At 47.3% G+C, this 25,377-nt stretch overlaps 1 protein-coding gene across 2 annotated transcripts; it reads left to right on the plus strand.

Annotated features, from left to right (window-relative positions):
* The first annotated feature begins 410 nt into the window (after positions 1–410).
* LOC106554357 (zinc finger protein 783) lies at positions 411–24,102 on the plus strand. 2 transcript variants are annotated; one of them, XM_087712370.1, is made up of 8 exons: positions 411–537; positions 3,393–3,794; positions 5,537–5,663; positions 6,662–6,781; positions 8,304–8,414; positions 9,311–9,433; positions 22,383–22,883; positions 23,422–24,102. In XM_087712370.1, exons 1-8 carry the CDS (start codon positions 514–516, stop codon positions 23,586–23,588), a joined length of 1,575 nt encoding a protein of 524 aa, XP_087568496.1. In that variant the 5' UTR covers positions 411–513; the 3' UTR covers positions 23,589–24,102. The 2 variants fall into 2 exon arrangements, with proteins under 2 accessions (XP_087568496.1, XP_087568495.1); XM_087712369.1 differs by having other exon boundaries at positions 22,383–23,567.
* The last annotated feature ends 1,275 nt before the right edge of the window (positions 24,103–25,377 follow it).

Here is a 25,377-nt window from a genome sequence, read left to right on the forward strand (position 1 = left end):
GGGGTCTGTTTGGGTGGGAAGGCGGATCTCCAGCTCCTTGGGTTGCATTGGGCCACCGGGACACGCGTGAAGCGGCATCGTCGGGACTGGGATGGGGGAAGGCAGAGCTCAGGCAGACAAAACGGGGGGTGGGGGGATGGAGCTGGGTTGCAGCGCAGGGGTCCCGGGTCTTCCAGGACACGTGTCCTTCCAAAGCACGTGTGAAGCAGCCTCCTGGGGGGGCCGGGATGGGGGGTGCCCAGCGGCTCAGGCTGCCCGTCCGTCCAGAGCACCTGCGGGTGGGGCTTGGAGGTGGGGTGGGGGAGTGGGGGGCGGGTGGGAGGGGTCTGCGAAGGTCCCGGGACGGGGCGGGGCGGAGGGCGGGGCTGTACCTCTCGAGCCCTGCAGGGGGCGCCTCCCGGCAAGTATCCAGCACCGCCCGAGGCTTCCTGGCCGATCAGACGACGACGCCGCCCGGCCTCGCAGCCCCCTCCCCAGCGCCGCCCCCGCTCCAGCGCCGCCTGCCCGCCCGCCATGGCGGAGTGGGCCCCCGCCCAGGTGAGACCCCCGCCCCACCCGCCCGGGCAGGGGTCTCCCCGCAGGCCCGGCAGCTGGATCCCGTCGGAGTGGTGGGGGGGAGGGGGCATCGGGCTGCCTCGGGGGGAGGGGGCTTCGCGGAGGGAGGGGAAAGGACGGGGGGCTTCCTTAGCCCACCCCCCATCGACCCCCGCCCCACCAGCCCCGCGCTCTGCCCCGTTGGGATGGGAGGGGGGAGATGGGGAGGGAGGGGGAGGGGGATGCCGCTCCGGAGCAAGTTTTTGGGGAGGGGGAGGGGGTCCCTGCTCTCCCTCCTTCTGCTCGTCCCTGATTCTCCTTCTCCACCCCCACCCCCTTTAGGGCACATCTCCCCTCCCCCCCCGCCCCCAGGGGACCCGGTAGATTCCCCCCCTAAGAGATCCCAGTCCCCTCCCCCCCTCACCTTTGGATCCCCTCCCCTGGCTGACCCCATTCCACGCGATCCCCTGGCTATCCCCCACCTCCCCCCTCAGTGATCCCGGAGACCCCCCCTCTACTCTCCCCCCCCCCCAGTCCCCTCGGATCCAGGAGATTTCCCCCCACGACTTCATGCTGTCTTGGAGTCCGGTGGATCACCTGAGTAGCCCCCAGGGGGAGCAGGAGATCACCCTCCCTTGGCTGCCCCTCTCCAGGAAGACCCCCTGAGTACCCATCGCCCCCAAGGGATCAGAGGCGATCTCCTCTCCCTTTCCTCTCCTGACTCCATCCCCCCCAGGAATCTAGGAGATCCCCTGACTTCCCCCCCCCTCATCCCCACGAGATCACAGCCCCTTGATTCCCCACTCCAAGAGACCCCTTGTGCCCCTCTCCCTCAGGCGACCCCCCCTCTTCTCCACTGCCTGAGGGGATCCCACTTCCCCCTCGCCTGCCTCCTCCTCACCCCAAGGAATCCAGGAGACCCCTAGCCGCCCTCCCCAAGGGATCAGGTAGATCCTCGTCCCCAGGATTGGCCCCTGCCCCAGGCGATTCAGGGGTTCTCACCCCCACCCGCCAAGGGATTCAGTAGATTCCAGTGACTCTAGGAGATTCCCTCCTCCCTGATTGCCCCCACCCCAGGGAACCCAGTAGATCCCTCTCCTCCTCCTTTGAAACAGCCCCCCCCCTGTTCCTGGCCAGCCCTCCCCCTCCCCTTGCAAGGCAGGCTCTGTAAGGGCCCCTCCCTTCCTCCTCCTCCTCCTCCGAGGAAACCTGGGTGACTCTCATCACAACCACCTTGCAGAGCAGGCCAGGCTCAAAAGAAGAGACGGCCTGAAGAGAGAGAGAAACACACACACACACACACAACTTTTGTCTTTCGGTCTGCCGCCTCTCATCTCCGGGCCTGGGGACTCCATTTCCCAGAATCCCCAGCCATCCTGCATGCATCGACTGGGGAATTCTGGGAGTTGTAGTCCCCAGGCCCTCCTGGTCATCCGCAGGGTGGCTGGTGAATTCCCTCTGCAGGTAGTCCTCGATCTACGACCACAACTGAACCCCAGATAAGCATCGCTAAGCGAGACAATTGGGTTGGGTTTTGTCCCATTTTTTACGACCTCCGCGGCCCCATCTGTTGTGAATCCCTGCGGTTGTTAAGTTAGCTACTCGGTTACTCCTTAGTTACTTGGTTGTTAAGCGAATCTGGGCTTCCCCCTTGACTTCGCTGGTCCGAAGGTGGCAAAAAGGGGGGGAATCACGTGACCCACGGACACCGCGACCGTCATAAATATGAGTCGGTTGTCAAGCGGCTGAATTTGGATCACGTGACTACAGGGAAGGCTGCAGATATCAAAAATTGGTCATATGTCACTTTTTTTTAAATATAATAATAATAATACAATAGCAAAGTCGGAAGGGACCCTTGGAGGTCTTCTAGTCCAACCCCCTGCCTAGGCAGGAATCCTATACCATTCCAGACAAGTGGCTATCCAACATCTTCTTAAAGACTTCCAGTGTTGGAGCATTTACAACTTCTGGAGGCAACTTCTGTTCCACTGATTCATTGTCCTCACTGTCAGGAAATTCCTCCTTAGTTCTAAGTTGCTTCTCTCCTTGATTAGTTTCCACCCATTGCTTCTTGTTCTGCCCTCAGGTGCTTTGGAAAATAGTTTGACTCCCTCTTTCTTTGTGGCATTGCAACTTCCAACAATGAATGGTTGTAAGTCGAGGACTATGTCTTTTGCAAATTCAATTTTAGCCGTTTTGGAGATGATATGATAGCCTCCCTTTTACGAACAGAGATTTACCGGGCTGAAAAAGCCACGTGAGTTGTGTAGAAATGTGTTCTATTCCAGATATTACACCTCTTAATCCCATGCATAATTCCCCCCCCTTTTAATAAATATACGGCTCCACCGTTTAACGCAGCTTTCTAGTCCTCATGAAACGCTGCGATTTCGTTCTGATCCCGTTGAAGTCTTGCTGCCGGGGCATTGGGCCGTGAGGGAGTAGCATGTGCTGAAACGCAGCTAATCCTCGACTTACAACCACAATCGAGCCCAACTTAACTGTCGCTAAGCGAGACAGTTGTTAAGTGAGTTCTTGTCCCCCTTTGACCACTTTTCTTCCTGCCGTCGTGAAGTGAATCCCTGTAGTTCTTAACTTAGGGACACGGTTGTGGCTTTGCTCATCGGAAGGTTGCCACGACCGTCATAAATGCGAGTCGGTTGTGTGAATTTCGATGACGTGACTGGGGAGGCGTCAACGAGTAGTAAGTGTGAGAATGGGTCTCCTAGGGCTCTTTTTACCGCTGTAACTCTGAAAGAGGCGTTGTAAGCTGAGGACTTCCAGCAGTCGGCGGAAGGGACAGTTCCTTGGCGAAGGTCACTCAACTTCTCGTCTTCCTTCTTGGTCTTCTCCAGCTCCAGGAATGGAACGTGGAAGCTCAACATTTGATGCCCCTCCAGCCTCCTCTGGTCCCCGAGCTGAGCCACATGCGAGAAGCGCAGCTTCACACCGCCGAGGCCTCCCTCTGGAGCGTGGTGGCCACTGTCCAGGCCATGGAGAGGAAGATCGACCTGTTGGCCACCCGTCTGCTCAGCTTGGAAGGCCGATCCGGGACGGCTGAGAAGAAGCTCTTGGATTGTGAGAAGACAGCTATGGAGTTCGGGAACCAGCTGGAGAACAAGTGGGCCGTCTTGGGCACCCTCATCCAAGAATACGGCCTCCTGCAGAGAAGGCTGGAGAACATGGAGAACCTTCTCAAGAACCGCAATTTCTGGGTCCTCCGGCTGCCCCCGGGATCCAAGGGAGAAATCCCCAAGGTCAAGGGTCCTCTAAGAGGAACGGGGAGCGGGTCTTGTGTGGGGGAAAGGAGCCCTGGGAAGGGAAGAGGCTGGTTCCTCAGAAGGATGGGTGGTGGTTCTCCTGAAGGAACCACAAATGGCCTAGATCTGGGCATCTCCTCCCCTGTGGTGGTTTCCAGATGTTGGGTTGAGACCAGAGGTCCCATAATTGTGTCTCAAGATGGCTCCAATGGGAGTTGTCCTCCCCGAAACATCTGGAGACTTATGGGCTTATGTCCTTCAACTTTTTGATGGGACACAAACCCATCATTGGTGGCCTCCCAAGTGGGAAGCTTCCTTGACACCAATCCTTCCCTCTCAAACCTTAGATCAACCCACCTCACAAGGTGGTTGTGTCGGGAGATAATATTTTTTCAAAACGAAAGATCCAAAATTAGGAAAGGATATATGTGTGTGTGTGTGTGTGTGTGTGTGTGTGTGTGTGTGTATATGTATATATGTGTGTGTATATGTATGTATGTATGTATGTATGTGTGTGTGTATATCTATCTATCTATCTATCTATCTATCTATCTATCTATCTATCTATATATATATATATATATATATATATATATATATCTACATATATACATATATCTACATATATACATATATATACATATATACATATATATACATATATACACATACATACATACATACATACATACATACATACATACATATATAAGATTTTTACAACCCCTGGTAAGCCCCAATTATGGGAGGAAGGTGATGAGAGCTAAATAGCTTGAAATAGATCTATACTAGTCTCCCTTTATTTATTTATCAGCATAAATATAACAAATATATATATATGTGTGTGTGTGTGTGTATATGTATATATATATATATATTTTAAAGTGTCTTCTATTTTTCTATTTCCAAATTGTGACAGGATTTACAACTGAATTCACATTTGGTAATTTTTAAATAAGAAGAATCACCTTTTAAAAAAAGGGACTTAGAAAAATTAAAACTACAAAGTAGGAAGAAAAGGGGGAAAAAATCATATATATTTTTCCTACTTTATCGTTCCAACACTGGATTTCCGATGAATTTACTTTTTAGCAAATCTTTTAGGGAGCAAAACAATCATCTTAAAGAGAGCAAAAATAATAATAATTTTATAAAGGAACTTTAAAAATTAAAATGGAAGCTGAAAAGAAAAAAGACCAAAACGTGTGTTTTTCTCCTTATCAATACAATACAAATACAATAGCAGAGTTGGAAGGGACCTTGGAGGTCTTCTAGTCCAACCCCCTGCCTAGGCAGGAAACCCGATACCGTTTCAGACAAATGGCTACTTAACATCTTCTTAAAGATATTCACAACTTCTGGATTAATTGTTCTCAGTGGAACAGAAGTTGTGAATGTTGGAATCAGTTGGATTGGCAATTAATTTCACTTTTGGTAATTATTTTTAGCAAGGAAACCACCTTTAATTTTTTTTTTAAAGGACTTAGTAAAATTTAAAACAGATTAAAAAATATTAAAGTAGAATTTTTTAAAAATGTAAATTAAAAAAAAAAAAACTTCGGAAGGACGTCTGGTTTTTTTTCCTTCATCTTTTTTTGCCAAGTTTTTCAGGGAGGAGCCAAGAGCTGTGGCCATTCGGAAACGTGACTTCGTGATGGGGGAAGGTGCAACAAATTCGGGGTCTGGGTGCGAAAGTCTCCTTTTAGCCCTGCTTGTTTTCACTTTAATTTTATTTGCAGATGCCGGTTACGTTTGTGGACATTGCGGTTTATTTCTCCGCTGAAGAGTGGAAGAATTTGGCTGATTGGCAGAAAGACCTCTACAACAACCTTCTGAAGGAGAACTACGAATCCTTGCTAGCACTCGGTATAAACCAGGTTAATCGGCAGCCTGCCGGTCTTTTATCTGTCTTTACAGCTAGTCCTCGACTTACAACCCCGATTGGGATCGGGACGTCCATTGTTAAACATTGCAGTTCGATTGTGTCGCTTTTTGCCCGCGGTTGTTAAGTGAATCACTACCGTTGTTAAGTGAAGCACACGGCCGTTAAGTGAGTTTGGCTGCCCTTCGATTCGATTTTAAGGTCGCAAATGATGATCGTGTGACTCTGCTGTAAATAGGAGCCTAAATGCCTAAATGGCAATTGGTGACTCCAAGAATGCTGCGACGGTCGTAAGTACGAGGACCAGTTCTAAGTCTTTTTTTTTTCACCCCAGGAAGATCAGCGGGATACTTAAACGAATGGTCGTAAATCAAGGACTACCTGAAGGTGCACTTTGGGAATATTTGCCATATTCCAGGTAGTCCTCGACTTACAACTGTTCATTTAGTGACCGTTTGAAGTTACGGCACAAAAAAAGGGAATTTTTCACTTGTTTTTCTCACTTGTGGCATCCCCAACAGTCACACAGTTGGCCGTTGACTCATATTTATGACGGTTTCTGTGTCACTTGTTCCTCTTTTGCGAACTTCTGAGGAGCAAAGTCACGGTGGAAGTCAGATTCGCTGAACGACTGTGAGATTACTTCAGTAATTGCAGGGACTCACTTAACGACCGTGGCCAGAAAGGCCGTAAAATGGGGCAAAACTCCCTTAACAACCGTCTTACTTAGTGAGAGGAAGTTTGTGCTCCGTCGTGCTCGTAAGTTTAAAACAGGTCGTAAATGGGGCGGAACTCCCTTAGCACCTGTCTCGCTTATCAACGGGAGCACCTGTCATGGTCGTAAGTCGAGGATTCACTGTACTGCTGGACCGGAGGGTTTTTTCGGGTCACAACGCCGACCCTGTGAGGTAGGGAAAGCCAATGGGGGGAGCTGAGACCCCTTTTCAGGAAGCCTTTTTGATCGCCTCCCCCCGTTTTCCAGGTGCCAACGCCAACGTCGCCAAACCGGAGGGGCACCCCAGGGCCGAGCGGGTGGCCCCCGAACCCAGCGTCCCGGAGCCGAGTGCGAAAGAGCGCGATGTCATCCCTGAGCCTTGCACAGGTGGGAGTGGGGGGGGGAAGGGTATCTGGGGTGGGGGAGGTGGTCTCTCGTTTGGAGAGGGTGTATTGTCTGAGGTGGTATATAGGGCCTCCTGGTTGAGCAGGGGGTTGGGCTAAATGACCTCCAAGGTCCCTTCCAACTCCACTCTGATTCTAAATTGTGAGATTTGGGTTCCCACATTCGCAGGTGCACAAGGCAACACAAACACACAGATTGTTTGCCGAGTGCTGGAGATGAGATTCTCACGGCTGAGCCAAAAACAAAACTTTTGTTGTGTCTTCGTTGCTTCTCTGCTCTGTTACTCCTCTTTCTCCGATTCTGCTTTTATCTCTCCTCCTCCTCCTTATCTTCCTTTCTTCTTCCTGGTTTATCTTTGCCTGCCTGCCTCCCTTCCTTTCCACCTGGCTTCATTCCTTTTGTTTTTGTTTTTCCCTCCCTCCTCCATTCTTTCATGCCTTCCTGCTTCCCCCACTCTCCCTCCCTCCTTCCCCTTCCCCTCCTTTCTCCGTGTCTCATTTATTCTTTCACACCTTAACTCTCTTTCCTTCCTCTCCCTTCCCTCCCTCCTTCCCTCCTTTATTCTTTCATGCCTTGCCTCTCCTTCCTTCCTTCTTTCCTTCCTCCTTTCCTCTCTTCTGTCCCTCCTTCATTCTTTCATTCCTTACCTCTCCTTCCTTCCTCCCTCCCTTCCTCTGTCTTTTATTCTTTCATTGCTTTACCTCTCCCTTCCATCTTTCTTCCCTTCCTTCCTCTCTCCTCTCTCCCTTCCTCTGTCCTTTATTCTTTCATGTCTTACCTCTCCTTCCTTCCTTCCTGCCTGCCTGCCTGCCTGCCTTCCTTCCTTCCTTCCTTCTCTCCTTCCCTCCTTTATTCTTTCATGCTTTACCTCTCCTTCCTTCCTTCCTTCCTTCCTTCCTTCCTTCCTTCCTTCCTTCCTTCCTTCCTCTGTCCTTTATTCTTTCATTGCTTTACCTCTCCCTTCCATCTTTCTTCCCTTCCTTCCTCTCTCCTCCCTCCCTTCCTCTGTCCTTTATTCTTTCATGTCTTACCTCTCCTTCCTTCCTTCCTTCCTTCCTTCCTTCCTTCCTTCCTTCCTTCCTTCCTTCCTTCCTTCCTTCCTTCTTTCCTTCCTTCCTTCCTTCCTTCCTTCCTTCCTTCCTTCCTTCCTTCCTTCCCCAGGACCTGCCCCCACCCTTTCCAACCAACCATCGAATAAGACCACAATTGCTTCATGCAGCTCCCTCTGCCCACATTCAGCCTTGCCCATCCCCAAATGCGCACCCCCTCCGGCACGCCCCCCCCCTCATTCTAGCTCCACCATCGCTGGAAGGACCCCCACCCCCTTCCCAGTCCTCCTTCTCCCCCCCCCCCTCAAACGGGGTGCATTTCTGAGCCGAGGAGGGTTTGGGGCTGGCTGGTGCCCTCCGCCCCGTGGTGGGTGATGGTGGTGGGTCCCAGGCTGCGTTTTTCCAAGTTGCGCCCCCCCCCCCGTCTCTCTTCCCCTTCTCTCCCTCGAACCCAGGACCCTTGGCCTCCACGCCGGATATCCTGACACGCATCAAGCAGGAGGGGGCGTTCAGCGGGGGAGGCCCCTTCTCCGAGGACAGAGGCCTGGTGGCGGATCCGTGCGCAGGTGATGGGCGAGGGAGGGGGCTGGGGGATTATGGGAATCGGAGTCTCACTTCAAGGATGCTGGCTGGGGGATTATGGGAGTTGGAGTCTTCAAGGATGCTGGCTGGGGGATTATGGGAGCTGGAGTCTCTCTTCAAGGGTGCTGGCTGGGGGATTATGGGAGCTGGAGTCTCAAGGATGCTGATGGGGATTATGGGAGTTGGAGTCTCTCTTCAAGGATGCTGGCTGGGGGATTATGGGAGTTGGAGTCTCAAGGATGCTGGCTGGGGGATTATGGGAGTTGGAGTCTTTCTTCAAGGATGCTGGCTGGGGATTATGGGAGTTGGAGTCTTTCTTCAAGGATGCTGGCTGGGGGATTATGGGAGTTGGAGTCTCAAGGATGCTGGCTGGGGATTATGGGAATTGGAGTCTCTTCAAGGATGCTGGCTGGGGGATTATGGGAGTTGGAGTCTCTCTTCAAGGATGCTGGCTGGGGGATTATGGGAGTTGGAGTCTCAAGGATGCTGTCTGGGGGATTATGGGAGTTGGAGTCTCAAGGATGCTGGCTGGGGGATTATGGGAGTTGGAGTCTCAAGGATGCTGACTGGGGGATTATGGGAATTGGAGTCTTTCTTCAAGGATGCTGGCTGGGGGATTCTGGGAGTTGGAGCCCACCCCTCTTAAAGTTGCCAAGGGAGAGAATTGCTCAGTTTACCTGTGTGAATTGAATGCAGAAGGCCAATGGCTCCGTGGGCAAAAATGAGTGATTCTGACACCTCAGGGGGGGGGGGGTCCTACTTGGGTGGGCTTGGGGCTGTGGTGTGTTTCTCTGGGCTTTGTCCCCTTCTGCCTTTTTGGGGAGCAGGGGGGAGGACCCCAGAAATGTGAATCCAGCATATCCCCTCTGTTCTCTCGCAGGTGCCCAGGGCCTCATGTCTGCCCACGACTTCTTATCCTGGATTAAGCAAGAGGAGAGTTCTTGTGTCCGACATCAGTGGGACCCGTCGGAAAGGGAGACCCTCCCTGTGCATGGGGGCCCGGGTAAGTCCCACACCGACTCGCCCCGTCAGTGGGGTGCTGTACGTCCTCGACTTAACACCGCAGTTGAGCACAGGATTCCCGTTGCTAAAGTCACAGACGCCCGTTAAGGGGCGTTTCGCCCTGCTTTATGACCTTCCTTTCCCCCTGTTGTTCAGTGAATCACTGCCGCCGTTTAAGTTAGGAACAGAGTCTTTAAATGATTCCAGCTTCCCCTTGGACTTTTGTGGTCAGAAGGTCGCAAAAGAGAGCCAAGGTGGCGCAATGGTTAGAGTGCAGCACTGCAGGCCACTTCAGATGATCTGCAGTTCAGCGGTTCTAATCTCACCAGCTCAAGGTTGACTCAGCCTTCCATCCTTCCGAGGTGGGTAAAATGAGGACCCAGATTATTGTTGGGGGCGATATGCTATATCGTATATATATAAGTATATGTCTAATAAATAAATAAATAAAAGGGGGTCACGTAACCCCACGAACACTGCCACCATCATGAATACAAGTTGATGGCCGAGCGTCCGAGTTTTGATCCTGTGAAACCTTACAATTGATCCTCGACTCTGCTATACTCTTACCTTTGAGTGGCTCTCACCTTTATTTGGGGCGAGATTGTTTGGGGGTTTTTTGCAATTTGAAATACGCCAGTTTTGCAAAGCCTAGGGAAAAACCCTGGAAGTCTCAAATCTATTTTTTTATTTAAAAAAAATATTAAATTGATTTTCCATTCAAGTACATTTTTTAGTGTTTAATAAACATCACGTTCTCTGAGTATTTAATTTGCTTAACAGCATAAATTTACATTCTTGATCTTCACCCCTTTTTTTCTAACCCTTTGATAAAATAAAATCCATGCCTTGATAATATTCTACATCTGCTTCCTGTTTAAATTTCAATGTCAAGTTATTCACTTCTGCACAATCTAATATTTTCCTGACTATCTCAATTTTATTATGGCTTAAATTGTGATTAATTGGCATCAGGCGCTGTGTTGCAATCTTTCCAAAGATGTTTTGTAAATTTAAGTTTGCTTTTCAGCTCTTCGACCTTGTAAAGGCTGAGTGTCAGATAAAATACCAGCAATTTGCTGATTTTTCTTTCTTGGTGTTTAGTTCCTTTTTGTTTTTTGTTTTCAAGAGAAGAGGTGGGTGTAAAAGTGATTGTGACCTGGGAAGAAGATTGGGTTTTTGCATCTGGCACCAACAGGATGTCAACAATTCTGGCTGGGAAAATTCAGGTTTTTTTGAGTCCCAGAAAAAATTGGTGGTCTCAGTTAGTAGCCCCCATGAGGTAAATACAAGCAATCTGAAGAACTGGTAAACAAAGCTTTGTTTTTCCCCCCAAAAAAATAATTTCTTATTTTAAGTGGTTCTCTCAATGCATCAGATTAATATTAGAATCACAGAGTTGGAAGGGACCTTGGAGGTCTTCTAGTTCAACCCCCTGCCTAGGCAGGAAACCCTATAACGTTTCAGACAAATGGCTGTCCAACATCTCCTTAAAGACTTCTAGTGTTGGGGCATTCACAACTTCCGGAGGCAACTTCTGTTCCACTGATTAATTGTTCTAACTGTCAGGAAATTTCTCCTTAGTTCTAAGTTGCTTCTCTCCTGGATTAGTTTCCACCCATTGCTTCTTGTTCTGCCCTCAGGTGCCTTGGAGAATAGTTTGACTCCCTCTTCTTTGGGGCAACCCCTGAGATATTGGAAGACTCCCATCGTGTCTCCCCTGGTCCTTCTTTTCATTAAACTAGACATACCCAGTTCCTGCAACCGTTCTTCATATGTTTTAGTCTCCAGTCCCCTAATCCTCTTTGTTGCTCTTCTCTGCACTCTTTCCAGAGTCTCCACATCTTTTCTACATCGTGGCGACCACAATTGGATGCCATATTCCAAGTGTGGCCTTACCAAGGCCTTGTAAAGTGGTATTAACACTTCACATGATCTTGATTCTCTCCCTCTGTTTATGTAGCCTAGAACTGTGTTGGCTTTTTTGGAAGCTGCTGCACACGGCTGGCTCCTATTTAAATGAAGATTTGTCTGGCATGATCTGTTTTTGACGAACCTATATTGGCTTTTGGTTACTGCTAGTGTTTGATTTACAGTTACAATAGAGAGTTGAATTTCTTTTGCGAAGCAAGACTGCTAAATACGTGGTCCTCAATTTTACCACCTATTTTGCGACTGTTGTTAAGTGAGTCACTGTGGTCGTTAAGTGAATCACTTGGTCTTTAAGCAAATCCGGCTCCCCTCCCCCATTGATTTGGTTGGTTGGACACTGGCTAGCAAGGTCTTGAATGTGGATCATGTGACCACCACCCCCAGGACGCTACATACAGGTAGTCCTTGAGTTACGACTGGAATTGAGCCCAAAAATTTACGTTGCTAAGTGGGACGTTTGTTAAGTGAGTTTTGCTCCGTTTTACAACCCTTCCTGCCGCCGTTGTTCTGAAAAAAGCTGAGTCCTCACACTATCATACCACCACGTGATCACAATCTGGGCACATTTACCACCTGTTGCAATGATCTAATATTACGTGGTCACGATTCATGTTTTTTGATAGTTTGCTGCGAAAATCCTGCCCGTTTTGAAAGAATGAGATTGTGTTTAGGACTGTGGTGTTCGCTTAACGGCCATAGTAAAAATGGTCATAAAATCAGGTCTGACTTGACTGTCCAACCGCAGAGACGGGTGATGGAAATTTCGATCTATGTTTTGGTTGTAAGACAATAGCAGTTAGACTTATATACCGCTTCATAGGGTTTTCAGCCCTCTCTAAGCGGTTTACAGAGTCAGCATATTGCCCCCACAATCCGGGTCCTCATTTCACCCACCTCGGAAGGATGGAAGGCTGAGTCAACCTTGAGCCGGTGAGATTAGAACCGCTGAACTGCAGATAACAGTCAGCTGAAGTGGCCTGCAGTGCTGCACTCTAACCACTGCGCCACCTCGGCTCATTCAAAGATTCTTTATAATGCAAATGCTTCTCAAACTTGGCCATGTATGGACTTTGTTTCCCAGAATCCCCTGCTCATTACACCTGGCTGGGGAAGTCTGGGAGTTGAAGTCCGCACGTCTTACAGTAACTGAGTTTGGGAAACACGTTCTATGTTCCCCCTTTCTACTGGATTATAATGGTAGAGGTAGTCCTTGACTTACAACCGTCCATTTTAGAGACCATTCAAATTTACAGCAGCATTGAAAAAATGACTTGTGACTGTTTTCCACACTTAATGACCATTGCAGCCATCTCCATGGCCATGTGATCAAAATTTGGATGCTTGGCAAACTGTCTCATACTTACGACCATTGCAGTGTCCAGGGGGGTCACGTGATCTCCTTTTGCAACCCTTCTGACAAGCAAAACCAATGGGGAAGCCACATTCACTTAATGACTGTGTTCCTACCTTTAACAACTTAACGACAGTGATTCACTTAACAACCGTGTTAGTAATTTATCAACTGCGGTGGTTCACTTAATAACTCTGGCAATAAATGTTGTAAAATGGGGCAGAATTCACTTAACAAATGTCTCAATTAGCAAGAGAAATTTCAGGCTCCGTTTTGATCATAGATTGAGAATTACCAGTACTTTGGTACACAACTGCTTTGAAAGTCATTGGATTTGGTACACAGTGCATTTTGACACGGAAATTTTTAGAATAGAATAACAGAGTTGGAAGGGACCTTGGAGGTCTTCTAGTCCAACCCTCTGCCTAGGCAGGAAACCCTATACCGTTCCAGACAGATGGCTATCCAACATCTTCTTGAAGACTTCCAGTGTTGGGGCATTCACAACTTCTGGAGGCAACTTCTGTTCCACTGATTAATTGTTCTAAATATCAGGAAATTTCTCCTCAGTTCTAAGTTGCTTCTCTCCTTGATTAGTTTCCACCCATTGCTTCTTGTTCTACCCTCAGATGCCCTGGAGAATAGTTTGACTCCCTCTTCTTTGTGGCAACCCCTGAGATATTGGAAGACTGTTATTATGTCTCCCCTTAATTCTTCTTTTCATTCAACTAGACCTACCCAGTTCCTGCAACCGTTCTTCATATGTTTTAGCCTCCAGTCCCCTAATCCTCTTCGTTGCTCTTCTCTGCACTCTTTCTAGAGTCTCCACATCTTTTCTACATCGTGGCAACCAAAACTGAATGCAGGATTCCAAGTGTGGCCTTACCAAGGCTTTGTAAAGTGGTATTAACCCTTCATGTGATCTTGATTCTATCCCTCTGTTGATGCAGCCTAGAACTGTGTTGGCTTTTTTGGCAGCTGCTGCACACGGCTGGCTCCCATTTAAATGGTTCTCCACTAGAACTCCCAAGATCCCTCTCACAGTTACTACTGTTGAGCAAGGTACCATTTATAGCAGGGGTAGTCAACCTTTTTATACCTACCGCCCACTTTTGTATTTCTGGTAGTATTAAAATTTTCTAACCGCCCACCAGTTCCACAGTAAGGATGATTTATAAAGTAGGGAAGTAACTTTACTTTATAAAATTTATAAAGCCGAGTTACAGCAAACCCGTACCGCCCACCATGAAAGCTTGAACGCTCACTAATGGGCGGTAGGGACCAGTTTGACTACCACTGATTTATACTGTACCTGTGCATTTCGTTTTTCTTGCCTAAATGTAGAACCTTTTACTCTTTTCACCATTGAATTTCATTTTGTTAGATAGCGCCCAATGTTCAAGTTTGTCAAGATCCTTCTGTATCTTAAGCTTGTCTTCTGGAGTGTTGGCTATTCCTGCCAGCTTGGTGTCATCTTGCAAATTTGATGAGTTCCCCATTTATCCCCTCATCCAAATCATTGATGAAGATGTTGAAGAGTCCTGGGCCTAAAACAGAGCCTTGGGGTACCCCACTGCATACTTCCCTCCATGAAGATGCAGTTCCATTGAGGACTACACGTTGAGTGCGGTTGGTCAGCCAGTTACGAATCCATCTGGTGGTGATGCTGTCCAACCCACATTCTTCTACTTTATCTAGTAGTAGGTTATGGTCCACCTTATCAAATGCCTGACTGAAGTCCAAGTAAACTATATCGACGTCATTCCTCTGGTCCACTAATTTTGTCACCTTGTCAAAGAACGCAATAAGATTAGTCTGGCATGATCTGTTTTTGACAAACGCATGTTGGCTTTTGGCTATTACTTTGTTTACTTCTTGGTGTTCGCTAATTCGTTGCTTGATTATCTTTTCCGGGATCTTTCCTGGTATTGAGATCAGGCTGATCGGTCTGTAGTTTCCTGGATCTGTTTTTTTCCCCTCCTTTTTTGAAGATGGAAACCACATCAGCTCTTTTCCAGTCCTCTGGCAGTTCCCCGGGGCTCCAGGATCTCTGAAAGATAAAAGTTCAGTGGTTCTGAGATCTCGTCTGCCAGTTCCTTCAGAACCCTGGGGTGTAATCCATCCGGTCCTGGTGATTTGAACTCATCTAGGGTAGACAGGTGCTCACTTACCGTTTTCTTCCCTTTTTTAACTTGTGTTCCTAATCTGATTTTTGTGGCGCTGTTTTTGATAGATTGGGCTGTTTTCCCCTTTGGGTAAAGACAGATGCTTTTGATCTCCAACCGATGACCGGCTTGGAGACTTGAGCCGTTGCAGTCTGCGGCTGCTGTCCCAGAAAGATCTGAGGGTCGGAGAGGCGGGGAGGGTTGTATCTGCGAGGACAGATCCCTTTCCGTGTCGTTGTGTTATTTCCACTCGTGTTTCTGAGCCGGTGTGGTCCGGAACCTGGGAGACCGCCCCCCCCTCCCCCCTTTCCCTCCCTTTCCCCTTCGCGTTTCCCCCTCTCGGGCAATGTTTTCGTCTCGCACTTAGTGACGTGACTTCAACGCTTGTTGTGCTGTGCCTGGTTTTCGCCTGGGTGTATCGGCCACGGAACTTGAAACGTTGGAGCGGATGGTTTGCCCTTAGTCGAGTGTGTAAAAAGTGCGCGCTTATTATTTATCTTAGATACCCTCCAAAGACCGCTTACAAAAAACGGTAGGGGGAAAAATAAAAGAATATGCGACAGAGATACAAGAATCACAGCGGCGGTTAATTTAAAAAATGCCTTGGAAAACACTAAATGTCTCCGTTTGGGGCAGGAAAATATGTTAAATGGGAAGGGCAGTGTGAACCGTCTGGAAGCTTCTGTTCCTGGAAAAGGTCTTCTAGCTTCGCTTGGAAAGGACAATTGGGTGAAGGTTTCTGAGGATGGTTGGAGAACCCATGTTGGGGGAGATGTCCCATGAATGGTCATTGGGGGCTTTTAATGATCAGCAACAACACTGATAATAGAGGAAATGTTTCTGCACCATATACCAAACAGATTCGGTATAATTACATATAATTTTGGGCTGAGATTCCTTAATAAAGATTTAAATATGAAGATTGATTTGTGTTTGTGTAGGTCAGGACAAAACCGGAAATGACTTAAGACTTCCAATGTATCAGGGAGTATGTCGGAAGATGGTTAAAATATTATTTAACCAGCAAGGACATATTATTTTAAAAATAATACTGCATGGTCTAAATTCAGAAGCAAAATCCTAATGTATAAGAATTATCTGGAAGTACATTATGAATAGATTCTTACGTGTGTGTGTGTACGCTTATAATCCCCGTTACGTTCAATAGGACTTCCGAATAAGTGGGAATATGGGGCAGATAAGCAACAAATACCCCTGATTAATATGGGTTTAGATGAATTGATTGCGGCATGCTGTTTCTTAGCATACACTGTATTAATTTTTTAACTGCTTCCGCCCTGAGTCTCCCGAGAGTGGGCGGCATACAAACCCAATAATAAATAAATAAATAAATAAGATGCAAAAAAACAAGTTAAGTAGTTCTGCTTTCTCCCCATTGCTTGTCATCTTTTTGCCACTTTCTCCCAGCAATGGACCAATTGTTTCCCTAACTTTTTTTTGGAAAGAAGCTATTATTATTATTATTTTACTTTTATAGCAGTTAGACTTATATACCGCTTCACAGGGCTTTCAGCCCTCTCTAAGCGGTTTACAGAGTCAGCATATTTGCCCCCAACAACAATCCGGGTCCTCATTTTACCCACCTCGGAAGGATGGAAGGCTGAGTCAACCTTTGAGCCGGTGAGATTTGAACCGCCGAACTGCAGAACTGCAGTCAGCTGAAGTAGCCTGCAGTGCTGCATTTAACCACTGCGCCACCTCGGCTCTTTTCTCGCAAGCCTTTCTTCATTGTGAGCCTTAGCTTTTGTCCCAGGGCTCATTGTGTCAACTAATGGGTAGAATGGAATGGGACCTTGGAGGTCTTCTAGTCCAGCCCTCTGCTCAAACAGGATACAATCTCAGACAAGTGACGGGCCAGCTTCTTCTTTAAGTGAAACACCCACGATTTCTGGAGGCAACTTCTGTTCCATTGGTTAATCGTTCTCACTGTTAGGAAGTTTCTCCTTAATTCCAGATTGCTTCTCTCCTTGATCTCAGTTTCTAACCGTTATTTTTTGTCGTGGCCTCTGGTCAGTGGTGGGTTACCGTCCTGGTATGGGCGTACCGGTGCCGGCCGGGAGTACCAGGTACCGTTCCGGTATGGCCCTCCGGAGGGCCCAACCGTCTGCCCGAGCTCCTTAACTGTATTTGAGCTCTTCGGCGCTTCCCCGCACGGAGCGTTCAGCACCTGTGTGACGCTCCGCCGAGTAGCTGGAGCGTCGACAGTGATGTGCAGAGGTAAGGACGCATGTGTGCGTGCTGCATGCGTGCAGGTGGGAGATGCTGGGGCCCGTTGTACCGTATCGGTTGCAACGGGATCCGGAACCCACCACTGCCTCTGATGCTCTGGAGAAAAATTTGACCCCCGTCTGGCGCAGTCCTTCAAATACTGGAAGACTGCTATCATGTCACCCCCGAATTCTTCTTTTCTTTAGGCCAGTGTTTCTCAACCTTGGCGACTTTAAGTCCTGTGGACTTCAACTCCCAGAATTCCCCAGCCAGCTATGCTGGCTGGGGGATTCTGGGAGTTGAAGTCCACAGGACTTAAGAGTCGCCAAGGTTGAGAAACATTGCTTTAGACTAACAGATCCAAAATCTGCAGCTGTTCTTCATATGGTTTAGCCTCTGGGACTTTGGTCCTCTTAATTGCTGTTCTCAGAACTTTTTCCAAAGTCTCAGCATCTTTTTTTATTTGATTTCTTTTTTTTCCTTTTTTTTAAAATGTACTTTTTTTATTTTCCACTTTCATAACATATAATCACATGTGTACTATTACATAGCCCATATCCTATTGCATTAAGTAGTAATTACATCAGTTCCTCTTGTCATCAACGCCCAGAAAGATAAAAACCCATTATTAGCTCTTCTGCTCTCCATACACCTCTTTCTTCTACCTCCTCCTACCTCTTTTCTTCCCTCCATCCTCCTTTTCTACTCTACTTCCCCTTCCTTTCTCCTTCTCCTCTCTCCCCTTACCACTCCTCCTTATACACCTCATCTTCCCCCCTCTCCCTCTCTCCTGTCCCTCTCTTCCTATCTTTCTTCTCTCCTCTGCTTCCCACTCTTCTACCTCCTTTCTTCCCTCCATCCTTTTCTACTCTACTTCCCCTTCCTTTCTCCTTCTCCTCTCTCTTCATTCCACTCCTCCTTATCCTCCTCATCTTCTCCCCCTTACCCTCTCTCCTATCCCTCTCTTCCTATCTTTCTTTTCTCCTCTGTTTCCCACTCTTCCTCTCTCCTATCCCTCTCTTCCCATCTTTCTTCTCCCTTCTGTTTCCCACTCTTCCTCTCATTGGTGTATTTCAACTTCTGAGCAAACTCCATTCTGTGTTTATGGTATTTATGCTTCTATATCAATACACTTAACATATCTTAGTTTTAAAGAAAAAAATAAGAGAAGACAGTATACATGTGCAATCATATTACTTTAAAATCTCACACCCCTCGTCAAGCCTAATGTACATCCCTCCCTCCCCCCCCAAGCCCCCCCAAGCCTTCCCTCCCCCGACTTCCCAGAACCCATACACGGTATAAATCTTTAACAAAAACAGTCTAAAATATATTGGAGAAAAAGAATAGAAAATTGATAACATCTTTAAATTGAACTTAGCTCCTCCTTGTTAGGCTAACTTTAAACAGTTTATATCATTCCTAATCCTTTTTAGCAATAGCAGTTAGACTTATATACCGCTTCATAAGGCTTTCAGCCCTCTCTAAGCGGTTTACAGAGTCAGCATATTGCCCCCAACAATCCGGGTCCTCATTTTACCCACCTCGGAAGGATGGAAGGCTGAGTCAACCCTGACTCTCCCCGGTGAGATTTGAACTGCCGAACTGCCGAACTAGCAGTCAGCTAAAGTAGCCTGCAGTACTGCACTCTAACCACTGCGCCATCTCGGCTCTCTTTTTGTAGTATGGGGACCAAAATTGGTTGCAGTATTGCAGGTGTGGCCTTACTAGGGTTTTTGTTTTTTTAAAGAATATTTTTCATTTTCATAACACACACTCACATGTATACTATACATAGCCCATATCATATAGTATTAAATAATAATTACATCAGTTCCTCTTGTCAACAATGCCCAGAAAAATAGAAACCCATTATAGCTCTTCTCCTATCCATACACCTCTTTCTTCTACCACCCTCCAACTTTCTATCTTCCCCCCATCATCCTTTTCTACTCTACTTCCCCTTCCTTTCTCCTTCTCCTCTCTCTTCATTCCACTCCTCCTTATCCTTCTCATCTTCCCCCCCTTACCCTCTCTCCTATCCTTCTCTTCCCATCTTTCTTCTCCCTTCTATTTCCCACTTCTCCTCTCCTTGGTGTATTTCCACTACGTGTCAATATGCTTAACATGTCCTAGTTTTAAAGAAAAAATAGTAATAATAATAGTAATGAAAATATAAGGGGAAAAAAAAACAGTGTACATGTGGGGTCCAATTACATTAAAATCTAACACGTCTCGTCAAACCTGATATATATATCCCTCCCCCCCACCCTCCCCCCCAGCCCCCCCAACCTCCCCCCCCCCGACTTCCCAGAACCCGTACACGGTATAGATTTTTAACAAACACAATCTAAAACTAGGGTTTTGTAAAGTGACACTTCATACTTGATTCTATGCCTCTGTATATGCAACCCAGGATTATTATTATTTTTTTGGCTGCTGCTGCACAATGCTGGCTCATATTCGAACGATCATCCACTAGGATTCCCAAGTTCCCTCTCGCAGTTACTGTTTTTGAGTCAGTAATCTGACTTATGACTTGCCCTAATCTGTACTTATGCATTTGGTTTTTTCCTGCCCACATGCAAAGCTTTGCTTTTCTCCACATTAAAATCCATTTTGTGGGATAGGTCCCATTGTTCCAAGTTTGTCGAGATCTTTTTGGATCCTGAGTTTATATATATATATATGTGTGTGTGTGTGTGTATGCGTGTGTGTGTGTGTATATGTATGTATGTATGTGTGTATGTATATGTATGTGTGTGTATATATATGTGTGTATATATATGTGTGTGTGTGTGTGTGTGTGTGTGTGTATATATATGTATTTATGTATGTGTGTGTACGTACGTACCTACCTACCTACCTACCTACCTACCTACCTACCTACCTACCTACCTACCTACCTACCTACCTACCTACATACATATATATATATATATATATATATATATATATATATATATCTTCCTCCCATAATTGGGGCATACCAGGGGTTGTGACATTAAATATATACCTTCTTCCCGGGCTTCAGCTGATAAGGAGGAGGACCTGTGGCTTAATGGCTAAGACGTCTGCCTAAGATGTAATACAGCACAGGTTCGAATCCCAGTAAGGGTATGGCTAGCTGATGAGAGCTAAATAGCTTGAAATAGATCTATACTAGTTTCCCTTTATTTATTTATCAGCACAAAATACAACATATTTATATTTATATTATTTATATTATTTATATTATTTATATTATTTATATTATTTATATTATTTATATTATTTATATTTATATTATTTATATTATTTATATTATTTATATTTATATTTATATTTATATTTATATTTATATTTATATTTATATTTATATTTATATTTATATTTATATTTATATTTATATTTATATTTATATTTATATTTATATTTATATTTATATTTATATTTATATTTATAAAAAGTAGGCATCTTCAGGAACTTTAAAATCCCAAAAGCAAAGCTTTATTATCATGAAGAAAAGCAAAAACTCTTAAATTTTCCCTCGTAAGCCCCGTGTAGTTAAAGATGAGCTTCATCCCCCTCCTCCCATGGAACAGGTCCCATTGTCCAGTTGGGAATCGTCCTTTTTGTTTTGATAGCCATGCACATCTTGGCAGATACCCTACAGGAGTGTCCTTGGTTCCCACGGTTGAAAATTGTAGCTTCCACATTCCATCTCACCCTTCCCCCCCCCCCCCGCCACCCCCAGTTCTTTGGCAAGTTGAAAAGGCTAAAACACATGAAGGACAGTTACAGGAACTGGTCATGGCTAGTCTAATGAAGGCCCAGGGGAGATATGATATCAGTGTTCCAATATTTGAGGGTCTGAGGAGGAGGTCAACCTGTTTTCCAAAACACCCCAAGGCCGGCGAGATTCGACCTAGAAATAAGGAGAAATTTTCTGGCAATGAGAAGCATCAACAGAATGGAACAGATGTTGCCTCCTGAAGTTGTGGGAGCTTCATCCCTGGAGGCTTTCAAGAAGAGACTGGACTGCCATCTGTCAGAGATGGTGGAGGGTCCCCTGCTTGGGTGGGAGTGTTGGACTAGATGACCCTACGAGGTCCCTTCCAACTCTGTGAATCTGACTTAGCAATAATAGTCACAGGAAGCTTAAGTGTTTTTTTCAATCTTGACACATCTTTTGTTTGATACTCAGCACACAAGCGAGAACTTGTTTCATTTCTGTTTCATTCAAGCCCTTCATGGTATTGGACCTGGGTACTTGAGAGACCGCCAACTGCCAATTACCTCCAATAGACCGATTAGATCCCACAGATTAGGCCTCCTCCGAATTCCATCCGCCGGCCAGTGTTGACTGGCGACCACCCGGAGGAGAGCCTTCTCTGTGGCTGCTCCGACCCTCTGGAACGAACTCCCCGTGGAGATTCGGACCCTCACCACCCTCCAGGCCTTCCGCAAAGCCCTCAAAACCTGGCTGTTCCGACAGGCCTGGGGCTTATTATGAGTTCTTGTCCCCCCCTCGAATGGTATGGTTGTTGAGTGTTTTAAATTGTGGTATTGTTTTGTTTGTGTTCTTTTTTTCTTATTTGTAACACCCCCCCCCCCCCACTTGGTTGTGAGCCGCCCTGAGTCCCTCCGGGGAATAGGGCAGCATAGAAATATAATAAACTCAACTCATTTCATTTCATTTATTGAATTTATAGGCCGCCCAATCCCGGAGGACTCCGGGCAGCTTACAGAAATGAAAAATGTTAAAAAAAGGATTAAAACAATAAGATACAACAAGATTAAGAAGAAAACACAACATGTACCCAATCAAAGGGGGGCTGGACCTCAATCAAGAGGTCAACAGCCCCAGGTCTGCCGGAAAAGCCAGGTCTTAATAGCTTTTCGGAAGGCCATGAGAGTGGGTAGGGTCTGGATCTCGGGGGGTAGCTCATTCCTTAGGGCCGGAGCGGCAACAGAGAAGGCCCTGCTCCGAGGTGTCGCCAGCCGGCATTGTCCAGCTGAAGGCACCCGGAGAAGGCCCATCCTGTCCGATCTTATTGGTCTTAAGGAGGTATGCGGCAGAAGACGGTCTTGTAGGTATCCGGGTCCTAGGCCATGTAGGGTCTTAGGGAGGTATAGTTGGCTATCGTGCAATTCTCTCCACTATTCGTTATGGGGGGGAAAATTTGGTACTCATAGTTTCTGGTACTCACCATGCCTTCCTGAACCAATTAACGTTGCGTATTGAGGTACCACTGTAAATTATTTCAGTTTTCTTTCGCTTTCTATTCCAGCTGGAGACGCAATGACCACCATCAAAGCCGAGCAGCCACGCCTGTGCCCGGAAGAATCGGCGAGACCTCGGGAGATGCTGTTCCAGGGAGAATCTCCTGCAGCAGCCGTTCTCGCTGTTCCTCCAGCAGCGGAAGGCTATGAGGCTCCCCGTGGGCCGCCCGTCAGCCCCACCAAATGTAGAGCGGGTAAATCTCTGGAGTTAGACAGTGAGCTGCAAAGCATCCTGGGCCCTCCACAAGGCTCGGCTGAAAGGCCCCACGGCTGCAGTGAGTGCGGCAAGATGTTTGGGGTAAAAAAGAGTCTCAAAGTCCACCAGCGCAGCCACCATGGCCAAGCCCGGCCGTACGAGTGCGCCGAGTGCCGCAAGAGCTTCAATTGCCACTCGGGCTTGGTGCGGCACCAGATGACCCACCGGGGCGAGCGCCCTTACAAGTGCGCCGAGTGCGGCAAGTGTTACAGCCGCAAGGAGCACCTGCAGAACCACCAGCGGCTGCACACGGGTGAGCGCCCCTTCCAGTGCCCCATCTGTGGGAAACGGTTCATCCGGAAGCAGAATCTGCTCAAGCACCAGCGCATTCACACGGGCGAACGCCCCTACCAATGCGCAGAGTGCGGGCGCAGCTTCCGCTACAAGGAGTCGCTCAAGGACCACCTGAGGACTCACAGCAGCGAGGCCTCGGCCCAGCGACTCCTCCCTGGGTTGGGGGGTGACGGTCTCCCTTAGCACCTCACAGCAGCGGGAAAGAGCCCAGTCTCTCAGCCCGTCCAATCGAAACCTCCCCCCTCCCCAGCACTCCCTCTGCAGCCCCCCCCAGTCCCATGCCTTAATTCTACCTGATGTGGAAAAACAGCTGGACAGATGGGCTGTCCAAGTCTGACTCCTTTTCAGCTGAGGATGCTAATGTTGAAGAATCATGGCCACCCCCCTTAGTACAGAAGGATCCCCGGCCCTTTGGGGGGAATTTAGAATGTGGGGAGAGGACAGATGGGTCTGAAAGGTTTTCTGACCCCCAATTCCCTCCTTCCTTCCCTCCTCAGTACTGGCGCGCCTGCATGGGTACTTGCACATGTGCAGGATGCTATTCCTTGCACAACAAGCGGTCTCATTTTGCTGGATGCTCAAGGACATCGTGTGTCTTTCGGGCTTCTGTTGGATGCCACCGGCTGCACAGTTATACTTTCCCGATCATTTTCTGACAGAGTGACTCAAAAACGTATAGCGGCAGAACCACGCTCCAGATGGATCCTTTGCTTTTTTAAAAAAAAATAAAATAAAAATAATGTTTTTCCAGATGTACGGATGGAACCATTTACGCGGAAAAATCCCTTTACGTTGCGTAGCTCGCCACTCCGTGGGACTTCTTGTTCAAGCCACCGGTCGATTCCTTTCTCTTTTCTTTTCCTCTCCACTTCCTTTTCCCGGTTCCCAGTTTTATTGCGAGTGCGGGGGAAAAAAACTTTTTGAATTTTCGAAAAGAAATCTCGTGGGTCTGACCTGCAGCAGCCGTATTAATTTGTTCCCCCTGGGCTCTCTCTCTCTCTCCCTCCTCTGCTGCTTTTAGGATTTTAAAACTCCCTTTTTATCTCATAAAATGTGGGCCGCCTCGTTTTGTTTTTTAACGAACAATATATTAATTACCCACACAGAGAGACGTTCTGTTCAGGATGTAGTTTTGTATTGAAGGTGCATTGCAAATAAAGACAAATTACCAAAAAAAAGAGAGTCACTTGCATTTTTTGTTCATCCACTTCAGGGATGTTTGCAGATAGAAATGAGCACCAAGGCTGGGAAATAATGCAGTTACCGGTAGTCCTAGACTTATGGAAGTTCATTTAGTGACCCCCCTCAAAGTTACAACAGCACTGAAAAAAAGTGACTTACGACCATTTTTCACACGTCTGACCCTTGTAGCATCCCCATGGTCATGTCATCAAAATTCAGGTTCGTATTTATGACCATTGCAGCGTCTCGGAGTCACATGGTCCGCTTTTGCGACCTTCTGACAAGTTAGAGCCGAGGTGGCGCAGTGGTTAGAGTGCAGTACTGCAGGCCACTTCAGCTGACTGCTAAGCTGCAGTTCGGCGGTTCAAATCTCACCGGCTCAAAGGTTGACTCAGCCTTCCATCCTTCCGAGGTGGGTAAAATCAGGACCCAGATTGTTGGGGGCGATATGCTGACTCTGTAAACCGCTTATATACCGCCTATGAAGCGGTATATAAGTCTAACTGCTATTGCTATATTGCTATAAAGGCAACGGGGAAGCCAGATTCGCTTAACAGCCGTGTGACTCACTTAATAATTACAATGCTTCACTTAACAACCCTGGCAAGAAAGATCGTAAAATGGGGCAAAACTCATTGAACCAACATCTCTTGGCAACATAAATTTTGGGCTCAATTATAGTTGGAAGTCGAGGATTACCTGTATTTATCACTAAGGAACATAATCAATGCTACAAGGGAACGGCGTTGAAGGGAGGATGAAGAGGGGGAGGGTGGAGGAGAATTTTTGCATTGATGAATGATGTTGAATTGTGGGGCCCTCGATGCTCTCTAGAAATAGCAGTTAGACTTATATACCGCTTCATAGGGCTTTCAGCCCTCTAAGCGGTTTACAGAGTCAGCATATCGCCCCCAACAACAATCCGGATCCTCATTTCACCCACCTCGGAAGGATGGAAGGCTGAGTCAACCCTGAGCCGGTGAGATTTGAACAGCCGAACTGCTGAACTGCAGTCAGCTGAAGTAGCCTGCAGTGCTGCATTTAACCACTGCGCCACCTCGGCTCTCTGAGTTGGGTGGTTTTCTTACAGCCATTTCATGACTCCACTAGGGAACATCAACAGTGCTAGAAGCGGGGAGGAGGAGGAGGGTTGTGGGATCCTTAGTGCTCTCTTGACTTGGTGCTATTCCGACACACGTTTCATGATCCACTAGCGAACGTCATCAGTGCTGATGGTTGATCCTGAAAGCCGGCGTCAACATCCAAGACAG

Source organism: Thamnophis sirtalis, unplaced genomic scaffold (assembly GCF_051295495.1).
Source record: "Thamnophis sirtalis isolate CommonGarterSnake01/CBP01778 unplaced genomic scaffold, rThaSir2_p1.2 scaffold_4, whole genome shotgun sequence".
NCBI lineage: Eukaryota > Metazoa > Chordata > Lepidosauria > Squamata > Natricidae > Thamnophis > Thamnophis sirtalis.

Excerpts from the sequence above, each read along its gene's own strand:
- LOC106554357 (XM_087712369.1), top strand. The coding sequence starts at position 514 with ATGGCGGAGTGGGCCCCCGCCCAG. Across the intron at positions 3,795-5,536 it reads CCAAGGGAGAAATCCCCAAG|ATGCCGGTTACGTTTGTGGA; the intron begins GTCAAGGGTCCT and ends TTTTATTTGCAG. Across the intron at positions 6,782-8,303 it reads CATCCCTGAGCCTTGCACAG|GACCCTTGGCCTCCACGCCG; the intron begins GTGGGAGTGGGG and ends CCTCGAACCCAG.